Here is a 12,191-nt window from a genome sequence, read left to right as displayed (position 1 = left end):
GGCTGGAGGAGTGGATTAGGTGGTTTGTCCACCTCTTTGGTGGTGACGTGTGCAAGTTGGATGTGCAGTACCCTACTTTTGCTCCTAAGTGGCTGCTGGGTTTTGGATCTTTTTGTATCTTTTTGTCCATAATTTGCCCCAACTGTGTATGCATGCAGTTATTTGTAGTCCTTTACAATTTCTTTGTATTTTATTACTTGAGACTTTTGTCTGGGTGCAAGTACTGCAGCAAAGGGTCCCAGGTCTTATGTCTCAAAATTATATGATGTCTGGGGTTTGCTTTTAATAATCAGCACACATGCAAATAAAATAGGGACCAGAGTATGTGAAATGAAATGAAAATACTGTACGTTTTTTGAAGGTGTGCAGGAGTTCATTGTACTCCTGTACCATTTCTGCACATATGAAAAATTTCATATTAAAAATTAAAAAACTAGGGCTTCTCTGGTGGCTCAGTGGTAAAGAATTCACCTGCCAATGCAGGAGACATGTGTTCGACCCTTGGTCCAGGAAGATCCTACATGCCACAGAGCAGCTAAAGCCCGGGAGCCACAACTACTGGGCCCTCACACTGCAGTTACTGAAGCCTACACGCTCTAGAGCCTGTGCTCTGCAGCAAGAGAAGCCACCACAATGAGAAGCCCATGTACCGCAGCCAGAGAGTAGCCCCTGCTCACCACAATTAGAGAAAAACCCATGCGGCAATGAAGACCCAGGAGAGCCAAAAATAAATAAAATTATTAAATCATTAAAAAATGTTGAAGAACTCTTCCCCCCGCCCCCCGCCAAATGTTGGAGAAAAAGATAACTACAGAAGTCTTGAGGACAGCAAAGAATGTATCTAATTGGATGTGTCATAGGTCTAGGTAGTTCAAGGGGAAAGGTGCTGGACGGGAAAGTTGTTGGGGTCTAGAGCACGGAGGTTCCAGGAAATGGAAGCTCACGAATTATTGTTCAAGTATGTTCTGGGGGCCTCCAGTCTGTGCCCCAAACTGGATGTATCCACACCCAGAGAATTATAGTCTTGACTAGTTACAGTCTGGAAAGATTCTCTTTGAGTGTTTCCACCCTGTGTAGGTATTTCACAGGTTGCTCTGTACCTAGACCAAGAGGAAGGGGGAAACAAAGTGGCACTGCAGTGTTAGAAGGCTGGTTGAAGTGTGGTCCAGAATTGAGAGAAGGCGTCTCTAAAAGCGTAATCTTGTGGGAAAACATAAGTTGCTTACCAAAAACTTGATAGTAAGCAGCCTATAGGAGCATGGCCCTTGAGAAAGGCGAGATTCAGACAGCGCACACCTCCATCGAGATCTTGTATCTGCCCCCAGAGAGGAAACCTGTGTAGCTGTGGGCAGCCCAGCCCTAGCATCCTTGAGACTGATCAGTTAAAGCATACTTCATCACTTCTTGGCCTTTTGGCTAGGATCAAATGTAATATCTGTTCTTACGACATTAAAGCATACCTCACTGATGCTAAAACTTCCATATTCATTTTCTTTGAAGACACCATAATAAAAACTGATCACCAGCCAAGTCAGCTTTACCTGAAAGTCTCTTTATAACTGTTTGGGGAACCAGACATGTCAGATAATTCTTTTTCTACTCAAGTCTGTTGCAAGCTAGATCCAGTTTGTCTTCTTTTTGCATTTTGTATACAGTTCTGCTATCTGGACAAGTTACATCTAACCATTTTCCACTCAGAGGGGTGACAGTAAGGGGGCTTGCCTGAGGTTTCAGGAGATGTTTTCATGGGCTAAATTACTTATGTGTATGTAGTAGCTAGCTCTTCTTACCTATCCTCTAATTTATTCTCTTGGTTCATTCCTATAAGATCTCTGATACTGGAAATCTTGCTCTTCTTTCTATTGCAACCTTTTTCTGTTAGAGTTGTTCTCTTTGTAAGAGTCACTCATTGATATTCTTAAAAATTTCTGCTCTTGCATCAGTTGTCACACTTTTGCCATGCCTTCTGTTAATCCATGTCTTCTCTGTTTCGGTTATCACTTCCTTAGAATTTGTCATGTTAACTATTATAGACTTGTCCTTTAGAGGTTCCTAGCATCAACCTCTACCAACCATCACTGTTAAAATGATCGTATCAGTCTCGGGTGCTGACACCAGCCCAGCACTCTCAAATTCTTTCTCATAATCCCTTCTGTCAAGCCAGTCCAGGATTTTCCCCCCTTCAAGGTCCAGCCAGGATTTCACTTGTATTTACTTCCTAGCCTCATTACCCACAGCTTTCTTGGGCTACTGTTCCCTGGCTTTTCTAAAGAAGCACTCATCTCCACTCCAGCCCGTGAAGACACCTTTTAACTAACTCTAGAGAAACAATCACCTCCATGACGCACTCCTGCAGGAACACACAAAACTCACTGTACCCACTTTGGCAACAAATGGTGGCCATCACTCTGTTTGCACACTCTCCACTTTTCACAGCCTCATCTTGACCTCTGAATGACGCAAATAGCCTCCTCTTCACTTATCTTGTAGTTCTGTCTTCATCTTGAAGATAAATGTGATCACACTGGTGCCTCAGATTTTAAGGAACTAGAAGACAGCTGATTTGGGGATAGTCTTTTAGATTTAAATGTAGCATCTAATTAACTGAATACTTTTTTGTAAGATGTGTGACACCATGCTAGATAGAATGAAGTTGAAAATGTCTTTGATTTACTATCATTGAATGCCTGCTGTGTTCCAGGCCCAGTTCTGATTCATGATACCATCACATGATATTTATTTATGTGCCTTTGTTCTGACATATATGTTGTCTGTTATTCCTCTTCTAACTCTGCCACACACAACATAGCACCAGTGTCTAACCCACAGTGATGAGTAAAAGTCATGGAAGTTTCATGAGCTATATCTAAATTCAGGTTTTTGTTTTTAATGTACCAATTCTTCATGACTGAATTGAGTATTCTGTAGAGTTTCCTGTAGTGGCATATGGCATGAAATAGCCTATTAGGTCTAAGAAATTATCCCACATCTAAGGTTCTTGTTCATTCATTACTTTCACAATATAGATATGAAACCATGGATTGGGACAGACAGGTAACTGTTCTAGGTGCTTGGTATGTAATGGTGAGCACAGTGTCGTCTTTCCCCTCACGGAGCTTGTGTCCAGTGGGAAAAGCAGATGATCAACACGAGACCGAAATGAGAAAAATCTTTTGCATTTTGAATATTAATGTTTTTTTTTGTATGCTGGTAAGTTAAAAGTTTGAATGGGATAAATGGAGCTCAGTGGGATGTGTTAGAAAGAAGTAGGGTCAAGGGGATGAATCCATGTACCTTTTCTTGTTTTTTTTTTTTTTTTTTTAAATTTGTGAATGTTTTTGAAGGCAATACACCCTGCCCCAAGCTTCTAATGAATGTCAAGTTTTTAAAAAGGAGAGGATTTATAGGAGAGAGATTAACTGCAGTTCTTAAAATAGCTCTTTGTTTCTGAAAGCCTTGTTCTGCCATCTTATAACAGGGTGGCGGTGGGAGGGAGGCCCTCCAGAACATACTTGTGTAGCCCCTGCCACTAAAGAGAATGTGCCCTGATGTGACCTCAAGCATAGGCTGACTTATTTAAAAAACATATAGGGAAAACTTCATCCTGTTTTTTTAGTGGCTTTTATCAACAAACAGATCTTAATATATGACTTCTTATTGGCTATTATTGAATGTAGTGAGCACGGGCAGTGGGGGTGAATTGATGAATGCTCTATCAGGAAATATTAATATAAGCACTCATTAACATATTTTTCAGACAGAACAATCCTACTTTTAAAGCCTCTTCATTTAACTCAAACATACGGTAGCTTCTTCATGGCCTGTATTATGCCAGGTGCTCTCTTTGCAAGAGCTATTTTCTAATTGTTTAATTATATATCTATTCAGCATGTATTTATCATGTACCTGCTCAGTGCCTGGCACTGTGCTGTGTTCTTAGGTACATTGTATACTTCCATCAGTGTAGGTGCAAATCCAGTGATTTCATTGACCAGTGAATACCTTTTTAAAGCAAAAAAATCATTTTGTATGAGGATCAAAAAAAGGGACTTTTTCCAATAGGTATAAGAAAGAGGAGAATTAGCCCCTCCCCCAACATGTGTGTGTGCTAAGTTGCTCAGTCGTGTCCGATTCTTTGCGACCCCATGGACTGCAGCTTGCCAGGCTCCTCTGTCCATGTGGATTCCCCAGGCAAGAATACTGGAGTGGCTTGCCATTCTCTTCTCCAGGGGCTCTTCCCCACCCAGGGATCGAACCCAGGCCTCCCACTTTGCAGGTGGATTCTTTACTACTGAGCCACCAGGGAAGCCTGATATAGATGTGGTCATATACTTGATAGTCTTCGGCTTATACAGTCTTTTAAAATCTGTCATCCAGATTTTGAGCTAGTTCTCTGTTCTTTCTGATACTCATATTAGAGGTGCATTGAACCTTCTCGTTCATTTTCTCCTATCTCTGTGTATTGCATTCTATATGAGCACTTTTCCAATTGTTGTGTTCTTGCAGATCATCTGGCAATCTTGTTAGAATGCAAGTGTTGATTCATCAGTCATGGTGTAATGCCTGTGATTCTTTATTTCTAACCAACTCCCTGATGATGCTGTCAGTCTACAGATTACACCTTGTGAAACATAGTTCCTTGTGATTCCTCAGGTCCTGCTGCTAGTTCACTAATTTTCTCTTTAGCTGTGTCTGTTTAACAGTGAGTTTTAAACTTTAAGTTCAGCAATCATATTTTTCATTTTTAGAAGTTCCATTTGGTTCTTTTCAAATGTGCTTTGTCTTTTCTTCAGCATATCTTGTTCTTTTATTAGAATTTTTGCTCATTTATCTTGATAATGAATGAAAATTTATTTTATGGTCCATTTTAGATTGTTCTCTTATCTGCAGTATTTGGGGGGTTAATTTTCCTATTTCTTGTATCTGCTGATGCTCCTTCATGGTATTTTGTGTGGTTTCTTTTTCCTTATTACATGTAGTTATTGATTTTTATTTTTTTATTGTGAACTCATTTCTAGTTGAGAGAGTATGTGGGGGGGGAGGTGTGTGTGTGTATGTATGTAAGGGAATGAAAGAGAGAGAAGGAATCTTGCCTTCTGGGTTGTGCCCTGGGTTGTGAACGTGGCCCTACAAATATTTCTCCTCGTAATCTGCCAGTACCCTAACGGATCATGGACCAATGCTGGTGATACTTCCTTGGGTTATGGTTCCCATACCATGTAGGGCACTGTGAGTACAGACACCCTCCCTGGGGCCACAGTTTTAATAGCTGTGCTGTTTCTTTCCCCCTAAAGGGCTCTGGACAAGGGGGAACATCCATCATTTTCTGGTGGGTTGAGAATTTTCAGTTGTCCCACTTCTCTTTGGCTTGAGACTATGATACTTTTCCCTGCCCAAATGTGGTTCCCAGAAGTCCCTCTTTTCAGAATTTCACGTTTTAGCCAACCAACTACCTGTCTAAAGGCTGATGTTCTTGGCTTTTCATCTGTCCTGTGAATTTCTCACCTGTTATCAGTGGGGGTATTTCATGTTGACTTCTCCCTCTTATTGAAGCTTCTCTGGCCCTTGATCTAATCTTAGCTACACAGGCTAGCCTTGAGCCTGATGGAGTTTAAAGAGGGATCTTATTTCATAGTACAGAATTTCTCAGTTGTAATTGTTTCACAGAGGGTGGCTCCTGCCCCTATATTAATCATACTTCTCGCTCAGAAATTCTATTTCAGTCTCCCAAAGATAAATTAGTATATAGTAGAAAGGGAATTAAACTTCTGCTAAGAATGAAACGAAATGATTAACACAAACATGTGTGAGTGTGTCTGTGCCTGGTGCAGGAGAGAAGCACACTCAACACAGATTCTGCTGTATCCCACTAGCCTTGTAACCATAGGATCTGTCATAAACATCTTTGTCATGTGGGCAATAATAATAGCAGGAAGTCTGTATGGAGTGTTTATTATATACAAAAAACTGTGCCAGTAACACTTTATATAGATTTCTTTCATTTAAACCTCCTAGCAGCCCTTTGAGGGAATTTTCTCTATGTTGAAACTGAGGGTCAGAGAGGTTAAGGGACTTTCTTTCCCAAGGTCACAGTGCTGGTAAGTGGTAGAGCTGGGGTTTGAACCCACTTAGTCAAAGTATGTGCCACCAACCATGATGCTTCCATATTAATACCATCTTCAAATCTCTCTCCATGTATTTCCTCAGTCTTTATCTGAGTTTTCTTATTTTGGGATGGGACACTTTTGTCCTCATGAAATATAATTTCCATTAAAAACTGTTCTTGTTTTTTTTTTTTTTCCCTTGGAAAAAAAAAGATACTGGGTAATGGAAATCCAGTTGGATTTGAGCCCATGTTTATGGAAAGTACATATGGGAGGGGGGCTGAAGCATTCAATAATTTTTCTTTCCATCACCTAATTTTTAAAGTATTAAGCAGGTAGGTTCTGACATTACCAGGGAAGGTTTAAGTTCTCTGAGATCTTGGAGGCGTGGAATCATTTTCTGGAAGAGCACATGTGACACTTTCAGCCTGCTACCACATCTCAGTGCACCTGAAACCCTGAGAATGTCCTTTTTGCATTTCCTGGCAGCTGCCAGACCTCCTCATTCTGGCTTCATCTCCTCCTCACTCCACATCCCTTCACTACTCCATCTCCTTCCCGATGCTGCCTGCTGCTTCCCATGTTGTTGTTGTCACTGGGGAACTTTGGAAACAGCCAGATTCTTTGGAGTCTGTAAGTGGAAAACAGACTGCTGCTCCTATCTGGCACTAAGCTTTGTCTAGAAAACAAGGAGTTAAAAAGCAGCCTGGTCCAGGGAAGGGCTGTGACAGCTGTCCTAGGGGGCGCTCTTGAGAGCTCTGGCCTGACTCATGCTGCTCTGTCACTCAGATCAGCATTGGCCCCTGCCACGCAGGCAGCCAGGTGGGGTTACTGCCAGAGCACGCACAGAGCGGGGAGCATGAAGCCTGCACTGCGGGGGATGTGATGCCCAGCTCGCCTGCTCACCCAGCCTGCCTACCACAGACGCTTCAGCCTGCAGCCATGGTAACACTTCTGGCCGGCTGCACCCCCGGGAGCCCACCACAATGGGCAGCCTCCTGGTGACTGATGGACCAGTGTCCACCTCCCCGACTGAGAGAGCTTAGTAGGTCCGCAGGAGGCGGAGAAGATGTAGGACATTCCTAGCTGGGAATCATGCCTTAACGAGGTAGGACGCAGCTGTCCATCCACACCATCAGCGCGCAGGGGTGCCGTACATCACTGGGAAGAACTTTATTTGGCTGGCATTTCATTATGCTGATTAAACTGCGGTGGATTCATGGGGCGTGATCGAGTTGGGGAGGAGGGATAATCAACTTAAAAAAAAAAAGTGGTCCATAAGAGCTGCGAGTATACTCATCCGGATATGAATGGGCTAGACTGCAGTGCTATCCTCACACGAGTTACATACCTCTCAAACCCCCTCTCCTGCCCCTCCTTCCTCTCACTCCAGCTAATCCCCAAAATGTAGAAACTCTACCTTATCCCAATGATTAGCACTAAGTGTGAATGATTTAGATCAGTCTGGAAGAGGAAATAAATAGGTGTAGGTTCATCTGGCATGCCAGCACCAGCCAGCTGATGCTCCGTAGCAGCCTTCTGGAAATATCAGCAACGAGTTCCCCAAGTGCTTTCTTTCTGTTCTACCAAGTGACCTGTTTGAGTTCACCTTTCAGTTTCCCCTAGCAGGAAAGGCAGCCCGTCTGCGGGTTGGTGGCCATGTTGGCAGGGAAGGGGTTAAGCTCTTGTTGCTGTAAGAGCGGAGCAGAGGCTGGGTCTGCCTGTGTGTGAGCGAGATTGAAAGCAGGCGCTGCAGTGCCATCAGGAACGCCGAAGGAGTGAGACGATTTTCTTCTCCGCAACAGTGTTGAATCCGTCTGAATTTTTCTCTCCCCCCCACCCCCTTCTTCTTGTTTTTTCTTTAACCAGCTCCTCCCCCCTTCGTTCCCACCCTCAAGTCTGATGATGACACCTCCAATTTTGATGAACCAGAGAAGAATTCGTGGGTTTCATCCTCTCCGTGCCAGCTGAACCCCTCAGGTTTCTCGGGCGAAGAACTGCCGTTTGTGGGGTTTTCGTATAGCAAGGCACTGGGAATTCTTGGTAGATCTGAGTAAGTGAAATTTTGACTTTTCTAAGGGACCTGCATTGATACAAGGCATAGAGCCCAAAGGTGGTGGTGGTGGTGGCAGCAGGGTGGGGGGAGTGTGGTGGAGGAAAACTGTTAGTCAGTATGTATTTGAAGAGCAGTTTACCTGGTTGGGCTTTGGTGGGATAGACTGTTCGTATTCTCATTTTCCTGTACCTCTTCCTGTTCATAGCATCGTAATTGTCAATTGGGTACTTTTGGTTAGTTTTTCAGTCTTTGGTCTTCTTTAGAGGGGAGGAGACAGTGGGAGATACCTAGCAGTGCAGATCCTCGGTGAAGGGAGAAAAATGTACAGGGCTGAGCTGAGCTGTCTCTTTATCCATCTGTGTATCCCTCTGACTCTCAGGTGGGTAGATGGAGGTTGCTATCTTGGCAGTGTTGAAAGAATCCTAAAATCTGTTTTTCATGAGGTAAGGGTTTCCTGATGGGGTTAGCTGAGCTGCAAGTGGCTGTACCAGAGCCCCAACGGAGGGATGGTGCTCAGCTCGGCTCAAAGTCTGCTGCAAGATCCAGGATCTGCCAGCTGAGCCTCTGAGCCGGCAAAGCACTGGTGGCCAGAGGGAGCCCCGTTACCGTGAGCCACCGGGCGGGCGTGTGATGTAGCCGAGTCATTGATTCACAGAAACTGGGCTTCACGGGGGAAAAAACAGACCAGGAGACTAGGAAATGGAAGTATAAATATCACTGTCAGCCTCTTGACACGATCAGTCTTTCTCCATTCTTGAAAAAAGCTAATGAAAAATGTGTTAGTCCAGTGCTTGGCAGTTGGAGATGGCGGGAGGGGGGTCCCTGGCTTCCAGCCTCCTGGATATTTGTCAGAAATGCAGTAGCTTCTGTGGATGTCAGAGCTCAGTGCCTTGCTTCGTTCTCATGATCCGATGGCATTTTGTGTTCAGGGGTCTGGGTTCCCCTGGAAGGTCTTGAACCAGATTGTGATATGCCCCCTGAAGCCCCAGCTCCCTCACTTGGAGGCTCTTGGGGTAATGTTGGGTGATCAGTGGCTGCCCACTTAGAAAACAAGCAGAATTTGATTTTATCTTGGCAGCATTTATTCCCGATTTGTTGTGCTTATAGCTCCGATATCGATTTGAAGGGATGTCATGTGGGTTCTTGGATGGTGTCTCCCCATGGGTGCTATTTTGACAGTAATGTTCCTGAAAAGATTTCAGACATCTGGGGGGTAACTGGGCACTTGATGAGATATAGGGTTGTGGGCTGCAGTAGAATTTGAGAGAGCTGTTTGGGTTGAAAGAGACTGAGGTGACCCTTCTTTCCTCCCTCCCTGGGGGCTTGCATTAAAACTCGGGGTTGGATTTCGGCAGTGGTGGCTGTACCTTGCTGGCTAATTTGCTCTGCAGCCCTGAAGCAATCTGGATCATGGGAAAAGAGGCAGAAAGCTCACTAGCTGTTGCATGTGCCATCAGATGGGTTTGAAATGGCCCAGCAGGGCTGGGAGGTTTTGCACTGGCATCGAAGAGCAGGGCAGAATTGGAGGCCTGCTGTTAAAGGATGCATAGTTAGTGGGCAGCTTAACCTTGACATACACAGCGCACTGAAGGTCACCCGTTGGACTGGACAGAGGTGCGTGGAGAGTTCTAGTTCTGGTCACCAGTGGGCTAGCCAGGTCAGAAAGAAAGCTTGCTTGGGGTGCCAACCAGTGATCTGAAAAACCAGGAAGGACTTGAGGGAATGAGATTTCAGGAGCAAAGGCAAAATGATGTGGGGGCTCTCAGGCGTTGCAATTAATCTGAAGCAGTGTGTGATTAATAACCTATTTTTCAGGAAGACTGTAATTGCATCTTTTTGCTTCTCATAGAAGGCTCGGTTAAGGGAGCTTTCCGACAGGGGCATCTCAGTATTAAGGCCCAGGCACTCGATAAATATTTGTGCATTTAATTTACTCACGATCCTTTCTCTCAGATTGTGTTTATATCGCTCACTGTATTTGAAGATAATGCTGTTTCACCTTTGGTAGTTGAAAATATATCTCTAGAGCATAAAATGAGCTTCCATCCATGCCCATCACAGATGCTCAACAAGATCCTCATTAAAGTGTCCATGCAAACAAAACCGTGTGTTACTTATCTGGACGATGTAATTGAAGTATTCCTGTCGGGTGGGTGGTGTGGATCAGTACCCTTTCCATGGTGATTTGGGAATGGAATCAGAAAGATTTCCTTTCATCTTATAATGTGATCTTGCTGTTGGGCTTATTTATTTGGCCAGGGACACTGTGGGTAAAACCTACAACATCATTTTAGAAATTCACCCCACCTGTTGGGCATAGGTGACCCTGGATGTATTGGATCATCATCATCAGAAATTCAGAAAAGAGTCAATGCTGACATTACTTAGAAGCCCCTGCAGTTTTGATAACATATAATCGTTACAAAATTCATTTGGAGGTGGGAGGGAGACATTTTCTGGAGAGGCCACCATTGCCACCAGGGACCTGGGGTTTCTCCGAGATTTTCTTCTCCTCCCCCTCCCTGTTTCAGCATCACAGGTATTTGTTTACACACATTGATTACCTGTGCTGTTACTCTTCACACCACTGAGGAAATTGCAGATGCTGCTGTACTGCGTTGGAAAGAATTGACCCCAGATCTCTTGCCACTAAACTGAATGAAATGTTCTGAGGTGGAGCTGAATGAAAGAGGAATTTTCACAGACACTCTGGCAGTCAGAATGATTTTAATTATTGTGATCACTCATCACTTTTTAGGATCCTTTTTTGGGACCCTGAACTATTTTTAAGCCAGCCACTTAATGCATCATTTTAGGTTTAACAAGAATCTTTTTTTTCTCCTAAGATTTATTCATTTGTTTTTGGCTGTGGGGGGGTCTTTGTTGCTGCACTTGGGCTTTCTCTGGTTGAGGTGAGTGGGGGCTGCTCTTCATTGTCATGTGCGGGCTTCCCATTGTGGTGTCTTCTCTGGTTGCAGATCATGGGCTCTCGGCACTCAGGCTTCAGTAATTGTGGCTTGTGAACTCTAGAGTGCTGGCTCAGTAGTTGTGGCACACAGGCTTAGCTGTTCCACGGCCTGTGGCATCTTCCCGGACCAGGAATTGAACCTGTGTCCCTTGCATTGCAAGGCGGATTCTTAACCACTGGACCACCAGGGAAACCCTGAAGTTTACTAAAAATCCTGATCTTAGCATTCTGAGTCTGAGCTGTAGTGGTAGTTCCTTGCACTTGAGTTGGAGGGAGTGGGAGAGATCCTACAAACTAGTTCTGATTGTCTCTAGGGTGGAATGATGGCAAAGTTCATGCTGGAGAGTGTGTGTCTGGTGCCTCTTTCTTCTTAACCAACAATAACCCAAACCAAACCCCCAAGCTCTGAATGGGTGTTCCTCTGAGCCTCTGTCTGCCTGAAGTTTACAATGGCGGGGGCAGCGGGGCGGGGGTGGGGGTGGGGGCGGGTAGTAACAGAAATCAGTGTGTTAAGGGTTTAAAAATATAATGGATCTCAGTTCTCCTCCCTCCTCTGTCAGTATAGGGTGTGCTTTTTTTTTTTAGTTCCCTCTCCTTCTTCCTAGAAGCAATGCATTTCTGCAAACCTTTAGTATAAACTTTAGAAGGAAAAAGCCAGTTGGTTTTACATTTTGTGTTAGTTTTTGCACATGCTGGTTTTATGCTTTTGGAGAAGTTGGAAATCTTAGAGGACCAATGGGATCTAGATGAGACTGGAATCCGTGGGATGACAGTGTCTGAATAGGCTATTTTTAGGATGGGGGCTTTCTCTTTTGATTCAGGGCTTTTTCCTTTCCTTTTAAGTGGATCTGAAAATTTATTCTTGGAACCAGCCATTCAAATACTGTGGAAGGGTGAAAAATGGCTTCCACCAGTGCCTTTCTGGATTTTCAGAGGGCCAATTTGGGGTGCCTCTTCCTTACTCTACTGGGGCCTCTTTCATGTCACTTTCTTCAACTGAAAATGAGATACCTGCCTCTTAGGGCTGTTGGGAGGATGGTATAAAATAGGTAAAGTACCTAAT

General features: G+C 44.1%; 1 protein-coding gene and 1 pseudogene across 9 annotated transcripts in view; both read left to right on the top strand.

Annotated features, from left to right (window-relative positions):
• CIT (citron rho-interacting serine/threonine kinase) overlaps positions 1-12,191 on the top strand; it is a 175,324-nt gene that overhangs the window by 62,951 nt on the left and 100,182 nt on the right. For 8 of the 9 annotated variants that reach the window (XM_027566756.1, XM_027566755.1, XM_027566754.1 and 5 more), the window contains exon 10: positions 7,974-8,157. The exons of the other annotated variant lie outside the window; for it this stretch is intronic. In XM_027566756.1, coding sequence (XP_027422557.1) covers positions 7,974-8,157 — 184 coding nt within the window. The remainder of the gene's footprint in view (positions 1-7,973; positions 8,158-12,191) is intronic. 9 annotated transcript variants of the gene reach the window in all.
• Positions 1,397-1,507, top strand: LOC113875178 (annotated as a pseudogene).

Source organism: Bos indicus x Bos taurus, chromosome 17, assembly GCF_003369695.1.
Source record: "Bos indicus x Bos taurus breed Angus x Brahman F1 hybrid chromosome 17, Bos_hybrid_MaternalHap_v2.0, whole genome shotgun sequence".
NCBI lineage: Eukaryota > Metazoa > Chordata > Mammalia > Artiodactyla > Bovidae > Bos > Bos indicus x Bos taurus.
This window is presented reverse-complemented; position numbering and strand designations above follow the sequence as displayed.